The 22,369-nt window shown below is 41.5% G+C and overlaps 1 protein-coding gene, 3 long non-coding RNA genes and 2 pseudogenes across 5 annotated transcripts; 3 read left to right on the top strand and 3 right to left on the bottom strand.

Moving 5' to 3' along the window:
• Positions 1-4,531: 4,531 nt before the first annotated feature.
• Positions 4,532-5,481, top strand: LOC130136946 (uncharacterized). The gene is made up of 2 exons (XR_008815625.1): positions 4,532-5,182; positions 5,298-5,481. It is a non-coding gene; the product is annotated as an uncharacterized LOC130136946 (long non-coding RNA).
• Positions 5,482-7,801: 2,320 nt separating this feature from the next.
• On the top strand, positions 7,802-10,688 carry LOC130136949 (uncharacterized). Of its 2 annotated transcripts, none has more exons than XR_008815626.1 (4): positions 7,802-8,183; positions 8,881-9,009; positions 9,415-9,707; positions 10,551-10,688. It is a non-coding gene; the product is annotated as an uncharacterized LOC130136949 (long non-coding RNA). The 2 variants fall into 2 exon arrangements; XR_008815627.1 differs by lacking the exon at positions 10,551-10,688 and adding an exon at positions 9,980-10,220.
• On the bottom strand, positions 10,424-11,002 carry LOC130136948 (G-type lectin S-receptor-like serine/threonine-protein kinase At5g24080). The gene is made up of 2 exons (XM_056307581.1): positions 10,907-11,002; positions 10,424-10,783 (listed from the first exon to the last, which is right to left on the bottom strand). The coding sequence occupies exons 1-2, from the start codon at positions 10,997-10,999 to the stop codon at positions 10,439-10,441; spliced, it is 438 nt and encodes a 145-aa protein (XP_056163556.1). The 5' UTR covers positions 11,000-11,002; the 3' UTR covers positions 10,424-10,438.
• A 2,110-nt stretch (positions 11,003-13,112) lies between these two features.
• LOC115687758 (uncharacterized) lies at positions 13,113-15,661 on the top strand (annotated as a pseudogene).
• Positions 15,662-17,651: 1,990 nt separating this feature from the next.
• On the bottom strand, positions 17,652-22,250 carry LOC130136945 (uncharacterized). Its single transcript, XR_008815624.1, has 2 exons — positions 21,939-22,250; positions 17,652-18,036 (listed from the first exon to the last, which is right to left on the bottom strand). It is a non-coding gene; the product is annotated as an uncharacterized LOC130136945 (long non-coding RNA).
• Positions 18,379-20,740, bottom strand: LOC115687759 (protein FAR-RED IMPAIRED RESPONSE 1-like; annotated as a pseudogene).
• Positions 22,251-22,369: the final 119 nt, after the last annotated feature.

The raw sequence follows: 22,369 nt of genomic DNA, 5'->3' as shown, positions 1-22,369 counted from the left end.
GGAAAACAAGAAGAATCATAAAATCCCACTTGAAAGGGCCAAAGATGCCCAGAGGCCATGTGCCTTGCTCATTCGGTGCCATGTCCACGTGGAAATAGTGCTGGGCGGGACCGATCTTGTGATTGCCACGTGCCAATTGCAGGGAAAAATGCCAAAAAAGTCCTAAACCTTTTGCATTGGTGCCAATTTAGTCCTAAATTTTTTTTGATGTCAATTCAGTCCTAAACCTTTTGCATTGGTGCCAATTGAGTCTTAAACCTTTTTTTGGTGCCAATTGAGTCCTAAACCTTTTGCATTGGTGCCAATTCAGTCCTAAACCTTTTGTCTTTGTGCTAATTCAGTCATTCCGATCAATTTTGGCTGGATTTTGCTGACGTGGACGCCGACCGGCCGGCGGTCGGTCACCGGCGCTGACGTGGACAACTTTAATAATATTTTAATATTTTTTTGATTTTTTATTAATTTTTTTAATTTTTTTAATATTTTAATATTTTTTTAATATTGGCTGACCGATCGGGTGGCCGAGGCCGCGCGAGAGCGGCCTCGCGTTGGGCGAGGCCCGACCTCGCCAGATCCGGCGAGGTCGTGCCTCGCCCAGTCGCTGGCGAGGCTCGACCTCGCCAGATCCGGCGAGGTTGGGCCTCGCCCGGCCCGCCGCGGCGAGGCTCGCCCTCGCTAGCGACGGCGAAGGCGAGCCTCGCCATGGTTGGGCAAGGCCCGACCTCGCCAAATCCGGCGAGGTCGGACCCCGCCCAGCCGCCGGCGAGGCTCGCCCTCGCCAGCGACGGCGAAGGCGAGCCTCGCCCGGCCGCCGCCGGCGAGCCTCGCCCTCGCCGGCGACGGCGAGGCGAGCCTCGCCCGGCCGCCGGCGAGCCTCGCCTCGCCGGCGACGGCGAAGGCGAGCCTCGCCCGGCCATGGCGAGCCTCGAGCCCTCGCCGGCCGGCCTCGGGCGAGGGCTCGAGCCTCGCCATGGCTGGGCGAGGCCGCCCTCGCCAGTGGCTGACGAGGGCCAATGGCCGGCAAGGGCGAGCCTCGCTGGCCACGGCCTCTGGCCTCTGGCCACCGGTCCAGCGACCGGCTGGAGGAGGGGAGAGAAAAAAAAAAGAAAAGAAAAAAATTCAAAAAAATTCAAAAAAAATATTAAAACATTATTAAAGTTATCCATGTCAACGCCGGTGACCGGCCGCCGGCCGGTCGGCGTCCACGTCAGCAAAATCTGGCCAAAATTGACCGAAGGACTGAATTGGCACAAAGACAAAAGGTTTAGGACTGAATTGGCACCAATGCAAAAGGTTTATGACTCAATTGGCACCAAAAAAAGGTTTAGGACTAAATTGGCACCAATGCAAAAGGTTTAGGACTAAATTGACAAAAAAAGGTTTAGGACTAAATTGGCACCAATGCAAAAGATTTAGGACTTTTTTGGCACTTTTCCCGCCAATTGCAGGTTGGTCAGTAATCATTATTTTTAAGATGATATTTTATTTTTATTTTTATTTTTATACAATATTGATCAAACTTTGACTGGGTATAATTTTTTCATCCAATGTCCGATTCACTCGATTTTTATGCCAACAGAAAGCTCGCAACCTGAACTTTTCGAAAATGTGATTTTATATTTGAAAATTTTTTGTCTTCATTACATTTTGTGATAGTCATCCAAGGAATTTATCAATACAATCTAGTAATAAAGAAGCTTTGTTTTTTCAACATAAATAGGTGATATTTGTTAGCTAGTAAATTCTACACGGTCGAAAACCCTAAGATCGTGAAGCATAACTGTTGTCGTGCGAATAGTCATTGAGATATATTGGTGTAGCTAAGCGGTGTAAATTTTAAGAGTATTTGTGAATGTCATGTTGTGAATAGATTATTACCGGACATCTCTATCCACGTGCTGTGCAGAAGTTTTCTTAAAATTTGTGAATGAAGAAATATATCTCAATTACATTGTTCCCAATTCATCGTAAAAAAGAAAAAAGAAAAATCATTACAAGACAGCGATAGCAGTATTTGAGTGGAAGATGTTCATCTTTTTTTTTTGTTTTATCCAAATGGGGTGCTTTATCTTTCAGCTAGCTAATTTCTAGCTCCCATGACCCCAAATCACATTCAACATTAGATAGGTGAGATAAGTCCGATGTAACATAACGGTGAATACGATTTGACTCGCATGAATCGAGTTTTTCAATCCTTGCTCTTTTCTTTATCCCTACTACCTACCCACCAATTCCATAAAAGATTGAATAGCCCCTAATACCGCCACATTCGTCCCTCTCCTAGATTTTTTTATCAATTAATTAATATATATGATAGTGTATTACAAGTCATAAAATTTATCATGAAAGTGCATTGCAAGTCCTAAAACTTGTCATGAAAATGCAATTGAGTCTTAAAACTTTCAAAAAGTGCAATCAATATATGAACTTGATTGGACTAATTTGATAAGTTTTCGGACTTGATTGTATTTTTTTTAAAGTTTTAGGAATATATGCACTTTCGTGATAACTTTTATGACTTGATTGTGCTTTTTGAAAGTTTTAAGACTTAATTGTACTTTTGTGACAAGTTTTGGGACTTGCAATGCACTTAGCCCTTAATTTATTGTAGTGCGAGTCCCACTCCGATCTAATAAATTCTACTAATGAAAAGATTGAAACTTTACAATGGGTAAATTATTAATTAAAATTCTTGTAAGATCAAAGAGCATTCAAAAAAACGACCAACAAATTGCACATTTCAATAATAAAATGTAAGATATCCGATATCAGTGTCTAAACCAGCCCACAAAAGGCTGAAAAACAAAGTTAAAAACAAGAGAGCGACACTAAGTGTGAAAAGCATGAATTTAGCAGTGGACAACTGTAATACTCCCATGAAGATCGAAAGTACCATTCATCCTATTTTTTGAATCGATAGTCAATCTTGGAGTTCTTTTTAATGTTACAAGCTGATATTAAATATTCACTGTAGATCAAACTTGGGATCCTCAATAAAACCTCAATCTGATGTATGTTATTCAAACAAAACAGAACAATATCACCATGACTTGCTTTTTGAACTAGTGAAACTCAATAGACTAAAGCAATGATTTTTGAGTAATCTCGATCACCATCAATACAGCGCATGACATGTTGAAACACTTAAAAAAACCTGACGTATTATAAGTGTTTCTTATTTAAATCATTCAAAATATCAATATCCTTCTTCAGATAAAAATCTCAAAAAAAAAAATAGATGGAAAAACTTTTTTCTTTTTATTCTGATTTTCTAGACCCAAAGTTGTTTGAATCTCAATAAATAATATAATGCACCAAAGACGACCAGCTACACAAGCTTGGCATAGAAAGGCCTCAGGCTTGAGTATACTTTACACTTGACATGGCGACAACTAGCCAACATCATGGCAATCGTAATGATAACACTTGTGAACAAAAGAAAATGCATTATGGCGAGAATGGCGTACCTGTGGCGTCTCCCGTGGGCTCTACTCCAAGCGCCACTCTTCTTCTTCTTTGCCTTCCGCCTCAGCTTTTTTAGGGAGACCAACCAACTGTATAAGGTGCTTCAAGCGATTTTTGGTGGCGTTCAATTCAGATTATTGGTGGTCCAGCTCCGCGACACATCCCACACAAGTAGCGACACAAGCTTAATGAAATCGATGACGTGTGGAGTCGCGACCAGTAAGATGAGTGTGACCGCCATCCAAGCTTCTCCGTAGTACACCTTGGCATGCAGAAATGAGCCTGAGCACTAGCCCGAGCACCACAAATTAGATGCTTGTGAGTTGTTTGAGTTATCGCTAATAGAATATTTAAATATTAAATCACGCATTTATTTAATATGTTAAGTTTTTAGAACAGTTGATAACGATCCCATAAAATCTTACATGATATTAAATAGGAGGTCCTGAGTTCAAATCTTTCTGGGCCCTATTTTCCTCTCCCAATCAAATTAGTACTAAACAAAAAAGACCAGAGTAAGCGTGAAGGGTAAGAAATGTAGTACCTCCAAGAGGAATAAGGAGGAGGAGAAGATATACCGTGGAGAAGGAGAAAAAGGTTTACATTTTTTTAGACTCTATTTGCCTCCTCAATTAAATTAGTACCGGGCAAAAAAGACTAGACTAAATGTGAGGGGTAAAAAATGTAGTCTTGCCAAGAGGAACAAGGAGGAGAAGAGGGTGGAGAAGGAGAATAAGGGAGACTCTACTAAAACAATTGTGGTTTTTTCTTCTTGAAAATAATAATAATAATAATAAATAAATGTCATGATCACACGGGAATAGATTGGTTTCAATGAAAGAATTAAAGGAAGTGATGTTGCGCTTCTCCATCCCCTCTTTAAGCCAAAAGAAAGGAAGGATGAATCGAGAAAATATTGGGTGGTCCGGGACCTCCACGGAGGCGTGGTCCCGTACCACTCAGGAAGCGCCACGTGGTCCACGTGGCACTTGTGGGGCCGACTCGCCAGGCCACGATTTTCTCCGCAAAAAATAATTTCCATCCTCTTTCCTAGCCTTCACGCTAGCCCTACGTGCCCTCTCCCTCTGCTCTGCAATTCACTCTCCTCTCCTCTCCGTCCTTTCCTTTCCTCATCAGAAGACGAACAAGAAAAGCAAATATATTTCCTCTCCAGCGTCTCTCTCTCCAGCAAACGCGCTTTCAAATTTTGAATCTCTTTTTTGGGCTCTCAGATTTTGCTTCTCCGCTCGTTTCTACTCGGGCGTTCGTCAAGCGGCCGTTCCCCGCTCGTTTCTACTCCGGCGTTCGTCAAGCGGCCGTTCCCCGCCGTCGCCGACGAAGCACATTAAGGCCGCCCCTCGCGCGCTCTTAAGGGAGTGAGGCAGAGGCCGAGGGGCGGTCACCCGCCCCTCAACAAGAGCTTCGGGTTATCGCAGTTTTTCGGGAGCAACAACGAGCTTAGGGACGAGGTTGGGAGAGGGCAATTATTTTTTTTTTTCTCTTTTTGGTCGAAGGCGGCAGCTCCCAAGGCAAAGGCTGCTTCTGCCGCCAAGCCCAAAGGAGCTGTGGTGGGTGTGAAGAGAAAGGCGGCCGAGAAGCCGAAGTTGAAGCCCGCGGCGAAGCCGGTGCAGACTTCTGCGAAGGCGACGCCCTGTGAAGAAGGTTGCCCCCGCGAGGCTGAAGACGACGCCGGTGAAGAAGGCCAAGAAATGAGTCGGTGCTGTGTTCTTTACTAGAGTAGGGGACGGTAATTTTGTAGTCGATCATGTTCATTCGCAGCATGAACCCATGTTATATGCTTGCTGTCCATTTTGTAGCCGAAAAGACAACAGGGGATCTAATTTTGTGGTGTTGTCTCATTCAACTGGGGAAGACCTTGTCTTGAATTACTCAGGAAATAGTAGCTGCTGATTCAACAGAGTGTCCAGTAGTCTTTTGTAGTCCTTCTTACTTCTATTTGGTGTGAAGTATTCGAAGATCTGTGATGCGATTTTAGCATTTTGATTTCCGCTCGAAGAGGGTTTCGTGTTGCTTTGATTGTTTCTTGCTTTAATTGATGTAGGCTTCGGATCATACACAGATGTTAGATTTTGGTTGTCGTGGGGTTACAGGTTCGGTATTGTTGCAGCTTCATGTTCCCTGCTCGGACGTCACATTTAGCATGATTCGAAACTGCATGATCCCTATTTGGTAATCTGATTTAGGTGAAAAACACTTGCTTATTGATCACCTCGGTATATGATACGACGCCCAAGGCTCTTCAAGCACCCGAGCACCGTGAGTTGAGCTTTTAAGTGGCAACAATTTACAATTTTATTCTTGTGACAAATGCTTTGTCTCTCTCGACTTTCCCCGGTTAATCAAGCACAGTAAGATATTTAAGTGGCAACAATTTACAATTTTATTCTTGTGACAAATGCTTTGTCTCTCTCGACTTTCCCCGGTTAATCAAGCACAGTAAGATATCGAGGATCTTCCAGTTTGCTCAATATCAACAGGATTACAGTTTTGTCAATTTTTTTCTTGATGTCGCTGAGTGACTAACGAGTGTCCAACTAAGAACAACACTGCAAGTACTGATGGGGATGAATTGTGAGCAACCGGAGTTACGATCTAGTCCCAACTAACGAAATTCAGTATCTTTGTAGTAAGTAGGTGATAATCACCGTAAGAAAAGACCGAATTTTTCGTACAGGTACATAGGATTTATGGACAATTTTCACTCCAATGGTTTCGGTTGATTCCCAAGTTGAAAGCTGCTCATTTTGTCAAACACCCAACAAATGGAGAGCTAGATTTGAGAAAATGGTACTCATACTAGACAGGAAGCTTCTTTAGAAAGTAACAAAACCAAATTCTATTTGAACTGGTAACAACATGCCACAAAACAGCATATGTTGTCGTATTGACTGAGACAATTAAGCATCGTGTTCGTGAATATGACCTTCAATAAGTTAATTTCATCAATCTATAACCAAGTGAGGGGGAGAGCTGAGGTCATCTCATGGAGCTTGGATTTTCCGGCAGTAAGACAGAACCATCACGAATTCTTTGGCCAAGGTCCCGGCAGACGCGGTCACCCTCTTCAACGATGCCGCGGTCCGGAACCGACTTCAGCTTCGCGGGGGCAACCTTCTTCACAGGGCGTCGCCTTCGCAGAAGTCAGCACCGGCTTCGCCGCGGGCTTCAACTTCGGCTTCTCGGCCGCCTTTCTCTTCACACCCACCACAGCTGCTTTGGGCTTGGCGGCAGAAGCAGCCTTTGCCTTGGGAGCTGCCGCCTTCGACCAAAAAGAGAAAAAAAAAAAATTGCCCTCTCCCAACCTCGTCCCTAAGCTCGTTGTTGCTCCCGAAAAACTGCGATAAGCCGAAGCTCTTGTCGAGGGGCGGGTGACCGCCCCTTGGCCTCTGCCTCACTCCCTTTCGAGCGCGCGAGGGGCGGCCTTAATGTGCTTCGTCGGCGACGGCGGGGAACGGCCGCTTGACGAACGCCGGAGTAGAAACGAGCGGGGAACGGCCGCTTGACGAACGCCCGAGTAGAAACGAGCGGAGAAGCAAAATCTGAGAGCCCAAAAAAGAGATTCAAAATTTGAAAGCGCGTTTGCTGGAGAGAGAGACGCTGGAGAGGAAATATATTTGCTTTTCTTGTTCGTCTTCTGACGAGGAAAGGAAAGGAGAGATAGGAGAGGAGAGTGAATTGCAGAGCAGAGGGAGAGGGCACGTAGGGCTAGCGTGCAGGCTAGGAAAGAGGATGGAAATTATTTTTTGCGGAGAAAATCGTGGCCTGGCGAGTCGGCCCCACAAGCGCCACGTGGACCACGTGGCGCTTCCTGAGTGGTACGGGACCACGCTTCCGTGGAGATCCCGGACCACCCAATATTTTCTCGGATGAATCACCCGCTGAGGAGAAAATATTGGGTGGTTCCGGACTGCCAAGTCAGCGTGATCCCCTACCACTCACGAGGTGCCACGTGATCCACGTGGTGCGGGTGGACCCGGCAGGCCAGGATACGTGGCCCTACACGCCTCCTTTGCGCTGAGAACCTACGAGAAAATATTACGTGAGTGGAATACTCCACGTCAGCAATGCACAACTCCACTGAGCGAGTGACACTTGGCAAGCGGGCCCACAGATCAGATTTATTAAAAAATCTCACTCTTTCCCTTCTCTCTCCCGTCCTCCGTTAACTCTCCTCCGTTAGTGCTCAAATATTCACTTTTCACCTCCTGGTTTCTCTCTCCTTTACTCCTCCCGCTCTCTCTCTCTCTCTCTCCTCTTTAATTACGCGCGCTCTCTCTCTCTTCTTTCTGCGTCTTCATCCCCTCTCTCTCTCTCTCTTACTTCATTTCAAATTTCACACCTCTCATCTCTCTCCTCCCTAAGTCTTGGAAAATCCTCCGACCACCTCCGATGAGCACCACCGGACGCTCCCTCTCAACTGCTGGAAAAGGACGGAGGCTTGGTGGAATCGAGTCGGGGTCGGAGGGCTCCCTCTGAAGAACTGGTCATCGAAGAGAGATCGAGCCGTGGTTCTACCCGGAGGACCCAGAAGATAGGCGAAGTTGAACTCCCTGTCGACGGCGTCGCCTTGCCATCCTCGTCGCCATCTCCGCATTCACTGGCACTAACCGTCTTCTTAGTTGCCCGTTCATCTTCTCCTCTTCCTCCTCCTCCTCTGCCTCCTCCCATTGAGGTGATTAGTTGAGCACCACCCATCGGTGAGCTCCGCTGCTCTTGACTTGTGCATCTTCCGCTACTGTTGACTATTGCTTGAAATTTGTTGACGATTAGTTGCCTTGATTTTGTGCATCCTTAAGAGGGAAAATCGCTTGAGAAAAAAAAAAGTCCTTTTTCCTCACTGCGTTCGAACCTCGCTCACCTTCGCCCGTTGTCGTTAGCCATGGGGTCTCAGGAGGGTACAAAACCATCCGTGTTCTTCTTTGTTTTGTGTCCGGAACTGATTTTTGATGATTTGGGCTATTGTTGTTTGATGCGTAAGTTTCGGATGAGAAAACTTTTGTGTTTACCTTTGTTCTTGTAGTGCACCCAACGTGTTCAACAAAATGTCCATACCGAGTCCGTATATATGATGAGTAATTGTTGGTCATTGTTTTTTTGTTTTATTATTTGCTGATGGGTAATTGTTGTATCTATTATCAGAAGCCGTGATATGATAAAAAGACCACTGAATTAAGTGTATCATACCAAAGACAAGATGTGCAAGGAACCATTATTTTTGTTTTGAACCTTTAGAGATAAAATTTGATATTTCAATCAGTAATTAAGTTTTAAAGATTCATCGTTTCCACAGCAGATATATGGAGACTGTAGGTTTTTGTTCTTCTGCATTTGTCATTCTAGATATGTGCACACACATGCCCACAGACATACTTCTGACATGCTCTTTGCTCATAGAAGTAGAAAACTCATCGCATCGTCAAAGATCAGGAGCCTTGAAAATGAGAGCATCAGAATAACGTCGACAGAGGGGACATTCTTGGACAGAGAGAGTGATGGGGCAATGGTTGAAAATTCTGCAGATGGGTATGTTAACAAAGAAGACACTTTTTGCTTTCTAAAGTACTGTGTTGGCTTTCTTCTTCTGTTTATAATTGACTGCAGCCATCAGCTAAGAGCCTTAACTTATCTGCAATAAAATTTATGTATGTGTATGTAATTATTCATGTGCATATATTGTGTGCTTGCTATGTATGATCTCAAACTATCGATTTCTGTCAGTTTACATGGAGCTGAATATTGACCCACTGAAGTGCCTTAGAACAGAGAAAATGAAATTTTTGATGGCTGACTTTTGTGAGATGAAATTGCCAATAATATCGTAATAATAGTGTAAGTTGCATCATATTTTGCACGAATGTGGATTGCATTGACCTGCTCGGTCAAATTGTCTTGGATTATTTTCTCAAGCAGATTAAACTTTTGCACCAGGGATGAACAAAACTGGCCCATTAATGTTCAAGCCACGGGGGGTCAGAATAGTGTTTTCTTGAACATTTCAAACTCCAGGGGCACTTCTGAAGTTGAAATAACTGGCAGCATCAATGACGATCTTGGTTCACCCATCAAACAAGCAAATGATGCACCCCTAGAGAAAATGGATACTGAGTTGGCAGATTCAGGTGATGACGTCCCCTCTACTGCTATAGCCAAAACGGGTATTGGTGGGAGAAGATTGAGGGCCGTGTTTGATGATGATGAGGATTAGCATAATGGAAATCAAGGTTTTGTTTCCTGGAACATCGCATTTTTCTGTAAAGGCTTTGAATAATTCTTCCAACGGTTACGGTTGCCTTGCAATGTACATAATAGTTGGGATTTTTGTACACTTGCAATGCTACTTCATGTTTTTTTTTATCCATCCTTCTCTTTTACCAGTCGGTCGATCACCTGGTAAATTGAACTGCAACCATGATGAAACCTGAACTATTAATCATATATAAATGTAGAGAACATAGAGTTGAAATGAATATGGTCAGGGGTGGGAATCAGCAAGGCTTGACTATGACCAAGTCCAGGATTGACAAATGTAATCGTTCTATGTGCGGCTTTCTTATGGTAGGGGGCGCGCTTTTCCAAATATGAAATGTGCATCATGTTCATATGTATCATGTTGTGGTCAAGGTATTACGACGATCTCTCCGATTATAGTGCCTCTATTTAAGGCCACGTTTAAAACTTGAATGACGATCCCACAGTCATATCTGTATGAGGTTTTGAAACCTACACATCATTGTACCTACATTTTCTTAATGGATATTTGGTAATTGGTATATCCTTTTAATTCTTTTATCTAAAGCATTTCGATTGATCATTTGAGGTTAGCTATGGCTTATCAACGATCTTTTGGAGGACTAGAATCGGATCGACCTGCAATTTGACATTCAGTCATACTTGCAAAAAAAGTGCGAAGAATCTATTTCATTTGATCGGTCGTTCTTTCCTCTAATCCTGTCTATATTATCTTAAGTGACATCGTCGAGTAACGACAAGTTGCATTAGACGACAGATGGATGGTGATAGTAAAAGAGCTGGACTGATTATATTCTCTTTTCATTGCCTTGTAGACTTGATCTAGCCCTTCTTCAACTAATTCAAGAACAGTCTGCGGCATTGGAGGTGCGTTGATCTCCACCGAGCCTTCTAGCATCCGCACCACTTCCCCCATTGTCGGTTTCACGACCACTTCATCTTGAATACACCAGAATGCGACTCTCAATGCTCTTATTAGCTCTTCCTCTTGCACGGCCCCTTCTAGTCGTCTATCCGCCACTTTAATTGGTGTTCCTTTCACCAATTCCTAAGAGGAGGTTGACAGGATTTATAACGGCGAAAGCATATGAAAAAAAGGAATGCGCTGAACTGCTATAATAGGAAATGCGAACACTATTAGACACTATAAATTCCTGGTTCAAGAGGGTACCTTAAAAGCCCAGCCAGGGTAGAAGAAGTCTTGAGCGTCAAAAGACATGTCCAGGTTTCTCCGTCCTGACGATCTCCAAAAGAAGCATCCCATAACTATAGACGTAGTTATAGGCCGGTTACTAACCCATTCCGGTTATGTAATAGGCCGGTTACTAACCCATTCCGGAGCAAAGTAGCCTCTGGTTCCTCTAACCATGGTCATGACTTGTGAATGCTCTCTCCCCATCAACTTAGCTAGCCCGAAATCTGAAACTTTGGGACAGAAATTCTCATCCAGTAGAATATTTTCCGGCTTAATGTCGCAGTGTATGATCCTGATCCTGCACTGCTCGTGAAAGTATGAGATCCCTTGTGCCATCCCAATGGCTATTCGGAAGCGGGTTTGCCAATCTAGCAATCTGTCTCGCGAGCTGAACGAAGGGAAAATCCACTTGTCCAAGGACCCGTTTTTCATGAACTCGTAAACAAGAAGCCTGTCCATTACCAATCAAAGAATCCAGAAGAATGAAAATGAAGCATGAAAAAACCCATCTGCTTACGAGTCTCTATAATGGTTCTTTGCACATCTTGTCTTTGGTATGATACACTTAATTCAGTGGTCTTTTTATCATATCACGGCTTCTGATAATAGATACAACAATTACCCATCAGCAAATAATAAAACAAAAAAACAATATGACCAACAATTACTCATCATATATACGGACTCGGTATGGACATTTTGTTGAACACGTTGGGTGCACTACAAGAACAAAGGTAAACACAAAAGTCTTCTCATCCGAAACTTACGCATCAAACAACAACAGCCCAAATCATCAAAAATCAGTTCCGGACACAAAACAAAGAAGAACACGGATGGTTTTGTACCCTCCTGAGACCCCATGGCTAACGACAACGGGCGAAGGTGAGCGAGGTTCGAACGCAGTAAGGAAAAAGGACTTTTTTTTTTCTCAAGCGATTTTCCCTCTTAAGGATGCACAAAATCAAGGCAACTAATCGTCAACAAATTTCAAGCAATAGTCAACAGTAGCGGAAGATGCACAAGTCAAGAGCAGCGGAGCTCACCGATGGGTGGTGCTCAACTAATCACCTCAATGGGAGGAGGCAGAGGAGGAGGAGGAAGAGGAGAAGATGAACGGGCAACTAAGAAGACGGTTAGTGCCAGTGAATGCGGAGATGACGACGAGGATGGCAAGGCGACGCCATCGACAGGGAGTTCAACTTCGCCTATCTTCTGGGTCCTCCGGGTAGAACCACGGCTCGATCTCTCTTCGATGACCAGTTCTTCAGAGGGAGCCCTCCGACCCCGACTCGATTCCACCAAGCCTCCGTCCTTTTCCAGCAGTTGAGAGGGAGCGTCCGGTGGTGCTCATCGGAGGTGGTCGGAGGATTTTCCAAGACTTAGGGAGGAGAGAGATGAGAGGTGTGAAATTTGAAATGAAGTAAGAGAGAGAGAGAGAGAGGGGATGAAGACGCAGAAAGAAGAGAGAGAGAGCGCGCGTAATTAAAGAGGAGAGAGAGAGAGAGAGAGCGGGAGGAGTAAAGGAGAGAGAAACCAGGAGGTGAAAAGTGAATATTTGAGCACTAACGGAGGAGAGTTAACGGAGGACGGGAGAGAGAAGGGAAAGAGTGAGATTTTTTAATAAATCTGATCTGTGGGCCCGCTTGCCAAGTGTCACTCGTTCAGTGGAGTTGTGCATTGCTGACGTGGAGTATTCCACTCACGCAATATTTCCAGTCGAGTCTCTCCCCTCTCTCTCTCTCTTTATTAATGGCAGCCTCCTCCTTCTCTCTCCTTCTCTCTCTCCTCAGCGCTCCCTCTCTCTTCTCACTCACGAAGCTCACATTATCACTCTGTTTTTTCAAAAGTTGCTCCCGCCCAAGAGCAAGCCGCCTGCCCGCCGGTCTCAACCTCCATCATCGCCTCCGCCCGCCCAAGAGCAGCTAGGTCCTAAACCTCTTACCGCCGTCGCCTCCGACCTCCTCTCTCCCAAGAACAAGCCGCCTGCCCAACCAAGAGCAGTTGGGTCCCGAACCTCTCACCGCCGTCGCCTCCGCCCGCTCCAGAGCAACCCGCCCGCCCACCGGTCCCGAATAACCTGAAGCTGCTACATATCCCAAATTTGGTACAATGTGGTACATGCCATTTATGTGCTCGATCCCTAGACCACAAGTGGATGTCATTGAAATTTTGCTACAGGGAGGTGCAAGTATTAAAAAGAGATTTTGCTTTTTGGGCCATTTTTGTTTTTTGTTTTTATTTTTTATTTTTTATCTTGCACCCTTTTTGTCTTCGATAAAGTGGTGATGCCTGCAACTGAGCTAAATTCGCCAGTGTTCTCTAGAGCCTCAAGTATAACAGGTTTTAGCCTGCACATAATTTGGTTGAATCTTGTGGTCCTCTGTGTAGCGGAACTACTAGCCACGAACAAATTGTCAGAGTTGGCATGCTTGGCCTTGTATCTAATGTATGAGAAGAAGCAAGGGAAGAAGTCTTTCTGGTACCCTTACATAAGGAGCTTGATCGTCAGCGAGGAAGGGGCTTGATGGCAGTGGAAACTCCGCTTTTGTGGGCAGAAACTGAAAGGCAGTCCAACAAAGGTACTACAATGCTATGTTTTGTTGTTGCTCTGTAATAAATGCTTCGACAACTACATCAAAGTTTATTAATTTGTTTTATGTTTCAAAAGTCTGAAACTCTACATTCTGTGTCGGAGCATTAGGCCGAAGTTCTTGAGAGAGCTGAAGGGATTAGAAGACAATACCATGAGCTCGACACTGTTTGGTTTATGGCTGGTTCTTTGTTTCAGGTAATAATTTTTGCTCTTATACTTTGTCTGTCCAGTTCCTATTACCAGTAATTTTCTTTTATGTACTTTTGCTAGTAATTATGCTAGCTCAGTGAGTCTATTTATTTTGATTTTGCAGCAATACCCTTATGATATTCCGACTGAGGCCTTTCCGTTTTGAGATTTTCAAGCAAGCCTTTGTGGCAATTCAATCTTGCGTGGCGCATTTGCATGTGCTGCTCTTCATACCTTTTGCATGGGGAAATAAGCACTGTTGCTCTCACTAGATAACTTACATTTTGTAGATGTTAAATCAGATGACTCCTGTTTGATTTCACAAAGTCAGTCTTGCACGAAGATTTGCTTTAGTTCCTCTTGGTCCCCCCATTGCTAGCATATAGAAGCAATTGCAAGACAATGTTGACAGCTATTGATGGTGCTGTTGAACTAGTAGTTGATCGTGCATATAAGGCTGGAGAACCAATAGCTGTTTGGTATGAATTCTTCTCTTGTTGAAGTTGGCTTTTCAGTGTAAAATCGAGGTCTTCCTTCTTTTCTTGTTGATCCTTAAGGCATCCTTGTTCTGCACTTCAATGCAATCTTAATGGTTGTTATATTTGGTCTTAGATGTGGACCGCAGCCTAACTCAAGATTGCTTTTGAATTACGGTTTTGTTGATGAAGAAAACTCTTACGATTGGCTTGGGGTTGAGGTAAAAATGTCTGCTCTTTTCCGTGCGATTTCATCATATGCTTGTCAAACATTCTAATATGCTTTTCTCCTTCTTGTCTGTTTAGGCTTCTTTGAATACTGAGGATCCACAATATCAGGATAAAAGAATGGTTGCTCAACGGAACGGAAAGCTTTCGAAACAAGTTTTTTTATGTATGAAACTTTTTGCGGCAAATTAGTAGCTTGGATTTGCCTCTCATGAGTATTGTATTGCTTTGTTGTGCAGGTGTACGGCGGAAAGGAAAGGGAAGTTGTGTTCGATATGCTTCCTTATTTGCGATTGGGCTATGTTTCAGATCCTTTGGATATGCAGTCAATCATTTCATCCCAAGGTCCAATCTGTCCGGTAAGTTTCATCCTTTGAAATCAATTTTAGTGTTAAAGTGCTCTCATGTTGTGGTTAATTCATATATTATTTATCTAGCATTTAGCTTATATAGTCTGAATAATAGATTAAACTTTGGTGGATTACATGTTAGTTTTCGGCTCCTGTTTTTGGTTTTTCTGATTCTCGATGCATCTCCTAGAGTGACCTCATGTGCAGTTCACTGATACTACTCCAGAGAGAAGAGCGTTCACTAATAATGTTTTGCTTTAGAAGCTTCGTCAGTCTTCTCATGTCATTTTGGCAAGAATTAATTTGTGAAATGTCAGATGTTTTCTTCAGGTGAGTCCTTGCACAGAGAGCGCTGTCTTGGATTAACTAGTTGAATATTTCGAGTCACGTATTGCTGACTATCCTACAACCTTGAGCGAAGATGAGTCTTTGGTAATTTGACTTTGCTGTACTCCATTTTATTTCTTCAACTGCTCCACATTTTGTGCAGGTACAGTGGGAAAGATGGGTACGGCTTTGTCAAAAATGAGTTGAAGTGGAACCCCACCTCCGCGGGTTTTGATCCAGGCCTTAAGACAAGAGTGTGCACTGTGTTTTAGGTTCAAGGAAGACATGCACTGGTTCCACGATGAAGAGACTCTCGCTAGGCCTCCCTTATTCCTTACTATTGTTAAGATGCTAACTAGTCCCCTGTCCCTGCCCCTTTCCTCATAGCAGGTCTTTTGTGTGACTTTCATGTGAAGTGTTCATCTTTTTATGAGGCAAGAAGATGTTATTTTGCAGGCACAATTTGCTTTGTAAGCACTAGTGCGGGATATTTCCTTGCCGCCTTTTGTAAATGTAAGTGTACACATAGACGACTGATGGCAATTTAAACTTGCTCCTGTGCTTGACCCTTTAGATTCCACAATTTTCAAGTACTTCATTTGCTATTTTCAACTTGAGTTATGAGAAAAAAGGGCTTACATCATTTCTTCCCACAGAAGTATTCCATAGGGAGGGCTAAAAGGAAATATTAATTGGGATACAATTGAAGATCACCTAATTCTTTTGAGAATTAAGAGTTTATTTGGAGTGTGGTCCGACTATTTCGGGGACGACCTTTGGAAGATCTAGCATGAAATATGTTGAAGGAAATGCATATGGCAATTGAAAGAAAATCGCCCCGAGAGCTTGTCATCCCCGAGCCTATAAATTATATAAGAACGAGATGAATATAATCACATCAGTAACTCATATACTTAGGTGCGCATGGAATGCATTCCGGAATAAAATTTGTTCCGAATGCATTCCGAATAGAATGGCGTTTGTTAAAAATTTCCAATGCATTCGGAGCGATTTTGCATTCCTAAATAAAAATGCGTTTGTTAAAAATACTTGATTCCGACGCATTCTTGATTCCGTAACGCATTTTGATTCCGGAATGAGTTTTTGAAAAAAGTTAAGCTACTTTTGTAGCTTCTCGATTCGAACGCATTCTCCCTATTTTCTCATAAATTTTTTTCAGAAAATGCATAAAATTTGAAAAATTCTAGAAAAATTCATAAAAATTTCCAGAAAATAAAAAAAAGTCAGATTTCGGGAAAATATGAAATTTGGTGAATTTTTTTAAAAATAAAAAAAATCAAAAATTTCAAAACTTCAAATAGCTTAAAACACATGCGCCACCCACTTTTAAATGAAATTTAAATTTTTTGAGGTCCAAAAATCAAAATTTCAAAACTTCACAAAATGGCTTAAAATACCTGCGCCACCTACTTTTGAAATAAATTTAAATTTTTGAGGCTACCAAAAAAGAAAAATAATAAAAAATAAAAATTTTCAAAACTTCACAAAATAAATTTTAAAATACCAGCTGCCACCCACTTGAAATGAAATTTAAATTTTTGAGAGTGCCCAAAAAAAAAAATAAAAATTTCAAAACTTCACAGAATTGGCTTAAAATATCTCGTAGACCACCCACTGGAGTAAAATTTAAATTTTTGAGGTGCCCAAAAAATAAAAAATAAAACAATTCAAAACTTCACAAAATGGCTTAGAATACATGCGCCACCCATTTTGAGTGAAATTTAAATTTTTTAGGTGCCCAAAAAATTTAAAAAAAAAAAATTTCAAAACTTTACAGAATGGCTTATAATACATGCACCACCCACTTTGAGTAAAATTTAAATTTTTTAGGTGCAAAAAATCAATAAATCAAAACAGATTGCTCCAGTAAATCAATTCCTGGAGCGACTAGTCATGTTTTACCAAACAGATTTCTCCTCCGTAAATCAATTTCTGGTAAGAATTCCGTAAATCAATTTCTGCAAGAATTTGATTTCCGAGAATTGGTTACCATTCGCACCCTTAGGCTATTTTCAATCGCGGCACGATGAGGATGGGATTTCTTTCTTTCGGTATGTTGTGAACCGGATATTGACATACCCACAAATGACTCAAATTTACAAGGTACTAAAAATAAAGTGTCCCAAATGTGATCGGTTGAATCAACCTGTAAACTCCCATAGCCACTCTCGCTTTTGGCTCAGGATGCTGACCACCATGGTCTGGTGGCTACTGCATTCAGGTCTAGATCTCATGGGAGAGAGGGAGCCTGTGCCACTTAGGCCACCACCGCGAGATGATTGAGAGAGAGACAGAGAGATCATCGTCGCTGTGGTCATTTGAGACCATGGTGATGGCTGCTAGCACCGCCATCATGCGGCTGTCTCCTACGACCTTGAGCTTTAACTTCTCCCTTTATTTTTTCATTGTCCATATCCTTTCCAGGTAGGATTAACTCATGGACTAGTCCGGATTGATCAGATTCATAACATGACACTGAACATTTGGATAGGATAGTTTATATAGCCTTGGGCATCCGAGTCCTTTCTCCTTGAACATTTGTAAATGCTCTCCTCTATTCAATTCAATACAGTCTACCACTTTTGCACAAAGATGTAAAAACTGCGGTTAAATAATTATATGCCTCGCTTAAGTAGAAAGATTGAGGAAAGAATATACTTGGACTATTTACCTGGCCTAGAGAAAATGTGTGAAAAAGAAGAAAAAAAAATCTAAGCTAAGACAATGCTTCAGAGGGTTGACTTCACGCAACTCGCATCACAGTCTCAATTTGGTCCTCCACATGTCTCCAATGACCATCTTAGGTTGCGGATTATCTCGCCCTCGATCCCGCTGCCCCAATGTAAAGTACAACCAGCCGTCCCAAAAGCCTGCAATTGCGGTTTTGACGCTGTAAGGAAACTTCCCGATCACCATCCATTTCTGCCACACAGCATCACAGTCCACATATGTATGGCCATACAAGTGCAAAAGTAATAGAACATCAAGTACTGCATTAGAATAGACTTCAAATGGCAAATCTTTTTCTGCTTTTCATCGAACTTTGGATGGGAAAAGGTTTTTCACCTGCCTGCATCATCAATCTTACATATTCAACGAGAGAGAAGAAATCGCACCAGTCCAAATCAAACCAGAAGACCTCCCCGACTCATATCATCCTCTTGTTTATTGGATGCTTCTCAGTGGTACCTACTTGCATCATCAATCTGGTTGCCATTACCTGCAATAGATCAGCTGCATCATGGCAACTTCATCGACTTAGAGGCCTCCTACTTGTGATAAAAAAAGTGAAGATGGAAAAAGGCATATACACATAAAAAGAGCAAGTTGTATCTACTATCACTATGTCGTCCCCAAAGCTAAGGATCTTTGATACGCAACGCTGTCACCTATGGAACGTATAGATGCTATATTCGCTTCTGCTATCTTCCGCCTTCCGACGAATTATGGTGCGACCGTGCATTGTCTATGCCTTCAGAATAGTTCAATTCATTCATCCTAGAATGTTGAAAAAAATTTGATGGCCCCTGTGCAAAGGTATAAATAATACATTGAGAAAAGGCGGTATGCTAAACAATGTGCTTGCATAAATATTATCTCAAATAATCCCACGTCAAAAAAAGTGAGGCAATTTGTACTTGACTCAAAATGTTTCCATGGGATCTATTATGGTACTCCAACATCTATCGACAAAAAACCATTATCAATAAGCATTAGAATAGTTTACTAAAATGAAACAACACTAGGATCTAAAATAATTTTCATAATAGGTACCTGACTAGTGAATGGAGAAAATTCATTTATAACCCCTGGTGGCATGATATATGGTGGTTGCATCTATATAAAAAAACGACCTCATTAGTAGAATGTAACAAAATGCATCCACGGGATCTATTTTGCTACTCCAACATCTATAAACGATACACCACTAACAATACACCTTAGAATTTGCAACAAATATCAGCTAATATAGTAACCCAAACTTCTAAAAACCTAACTAGTGAATGAGGAAAATCCATTCATAATCCCTATTGGCATAACATATGGTGGTTGCATCTATATAAAAAAACGACCTCATCAGTAGAATGTAACAAAATGCTTCCATGGGATCTATTTTGTTACACCAAAATCTATAAACGATAAACCACTAACATGGCAACAAAATTTGCAACAAATTTCAGCCAAACATTAGAATAGTAACCCAAACTTCTATATACCTGATTAGTAAATGGGGAAAATTCATTTATAATCCCGAGCGGCATGATGTCTGGTGGTTGCATCTATATAAAAAAATTTAACCAATTAGTAGAATGTAAATATAAATGTTGAAGTCAGAGGGACACACCTGATTATGGAGATTGAGATTTACTATAGGGCCACCAATGTTGCTATGACGCAAGGTATTTCGAGTCTGATTTGAATATCTTGAATAATTTGGTAAATTAGTCACATACTCCGTTGCTTGGATTGCTAGCTCTACATTGTAAAATAAGCAGTATATTAATTGCCATCATGTAGCATAAGTATAAAAATAAACTAAACATATTAACTAGAACTCTACATCGGTCAGCTCACCTCGACTTTCTATTAGCGACAGGGGTGTTCCTTTCTTAGATTTTTTTTTTCTCACTTGAGCTTTTAAGCCTTCCATAAGTAGTTCCCTTTTCTTTCTTTCGAAGGGGATCCAATGTCGGCATCTCACACAAAGAAGTCTCATCATTATCATCATCACTAGCATCATCTATCACAACGAGACTTGAGTCGTATGCTGAAATTTCGGTCACTGTTACATCCAAGTTCTTCTTCGCTATCCTCATACTATTTTCATCTTGGGTTCCCAAACTCATCACTTCAAAAGAATTTCTCATTAACGTGGAAAATCGATTAAATGTAGAAGGACCTGGTGACATTTCATGAGATTCATCATTCACACACCCTTTGCTTTGCACCCTTACTCCATCTTTTCAATATATAGGAAGATGGAGTGACTGAAACCAATATGTTCCTATTCAACACGTGCAAAGCATGGCGACACAATCACCCATTTGATTCAAATACTTTGCAGGTATAAGAAATTGAAAGGTCAACAGGGTTAAATTTGACAACATGCTCACCTTCAATTCCCTCACGTATGAGAGTGTAGTGAAAAATTACCCCATCAAAAGCTTCACTTGAAACAAGTTCGGAGATACCTTGAAGAAATTCTTCATGAAACCTTTGAAAAATGGTATGAGTATACACCGAACCGGCATGCTTCACTATCCTGTTATCCGAAATCCACGATTTGGGCATCCCACGAGATTTATAATCATATTGACCTTCAATTGCTCTCATATGTTTCAATTGTTCTTCATAGTGGTGAACAAATTCTACAAGGGTCAATGTCTTAGTTGACATTTTTTGGAAGACATTGTTAGTACTCTTGCTCCTTTAACTTGATCTTATTCCACAAGAAAAAATATCACGACCAAAAGCCGAACTCCATTCATGTCTAAGGTCGTATAACCTCTGAAGCCAACTGTTATTCTCAGTACCCCACTCCTCTTCCATTTTCCTCCAAGTACATTCAAATTCATCCTCTGATTTGCACTTATACATAAGTTTTGAGAAATATTTATCCTTGAACTCTGACTAATGGTAAAGATGTGGAATGTTTTGATTGCATTTTTCCCAATGTGCCATGTGCATAAACAGTGTTGAGTATTTGGAAACACCGTTCGAATGGCTATTGCCATGGCTTGGTCTTGATCGGTGAAAATGGTTTTTGGAGCCTTATTTTCCATAAACTTCAAAAACACCTCAAATAACCAAATAAATGAATTTGCGGTCTCATCCAACAAAAATGCACAACCAAACAAATTATCAATGATGATTAATTCCAACAAAAGGTACACATATCATATTATACTTGTTAGTACGATATGTGGTATCAAAAACCACCACATCACCGAAACAATCATAATCAAATTTGGCCAAACTATCTCTCCAAAATAGATTTGTCAATCTACCATCTTGATCTACCTGTTGTGCATAGAAAAACATTGGATTTTGCATTTACATGCAATGAAAATGATTCAGAAGACTTTGACAATCTCCCTCACTTATATGAGTTGATCTTTCACTTTTCAAAAAATTTTGACAATCGCGCAGGATGAAACCCAAGTCTTGGCTTCCTCCTGCTTCATTTGCCAAGAACTTAGATGCCATGGTCCCTCTAATACCAGCCTTAGCTATATCAACTAAAATACCCTTGCAAGTATCGGAAATCATTCTTCCACATCTTATCAAGTGCCTTTGATGTTCAGGTATAAATCCATGATTATGCTTGGGAACATACTCTATAACTTCATAAATACCATTCTCAACCTTAAATATGATAAATGTAGGATAGCCACATCTAACTTCAAGTCTTTCATATTTTCTTTCTTGTTCAAATGAGTTGGCAGAATAATCCTCACAATTACACACAAAAGTGCGTCGAGTTATATCTCCTTTGTCATTTTTTTCTAGTCTTAGACTTCCTCACTCCAAATCCTTTACCTATAGCATAGGCTACATATTTATGATATGTTTCAAGTTCACTTATAAAAACCATTCCTACCATAAACTCGAAATCTTTTTTCAAGTCACGGGTAACATGTGCTATTTCACGCTGCAAGCAAAGAACAAAAAGTATTTAATGTTGTGCTTTCACAAGCAAAATAACATCCAGCAAATATGCTTCACATAGTATGAGTTAAAGATTATCTCCGACTCAGCCATCGGATAACCTTACACTTGCGAATTAACTGACTAATCGCGAGCGAATCAGAGAGAGATGGAACCTAGGACACTCGATAGTTCCTTGCACAGGGCCAACTTAGCACAACCAGGTATTCTTGAGATATGAGAAATCAAAACATAATGACCACATTTGAAGTAACAAATTATCCACAAGAAGAATTATAAGATGAGAATTTTTTGAGACCAATCTATGTTTGCTCAAACCAATAACTAATGATCTAAAAAGAAAGAAATAACAAAGTGGTGCTGCAACTAAGACAAAAAAAAAATCTTGCAGAAACTGGACATATATAAAAAAACTCCTGACAACTAACAGTTTGAGATAGATAAAATCTGATTGTTAAAGAGGCTAACATTTCATAAAACCAAAAGCGAGTGATGAAATTGAAACGAACAGCGAGTGACAGGGGAACAAGGAAGACGACATCGAAGTTACGAGAAATCTGCATTGCAAACCAAACAACATTAAAAA

Source organism: Syzygium oleosum, unplaced genomic scaffold (genome assembly GCF_021117445.2).
Source record: "Syzygium oleosum isolate NSW1041296 unplaced genomic scaffold, Sole_v2.1 Sole_v2.55, whole genome shotgun sequence".
NCBI lineage: Eukaryota > Viridiplantae > Streptophyta > Magnoliopsida > Myrtales > Myrtaceae > Syzygium > Syzygium oleosum.
The sequence above is the reverse complement of the archived record's forward strand: the minus strand, read 5'-3'. Positions and strand labels throughout refer to the sequence as shown.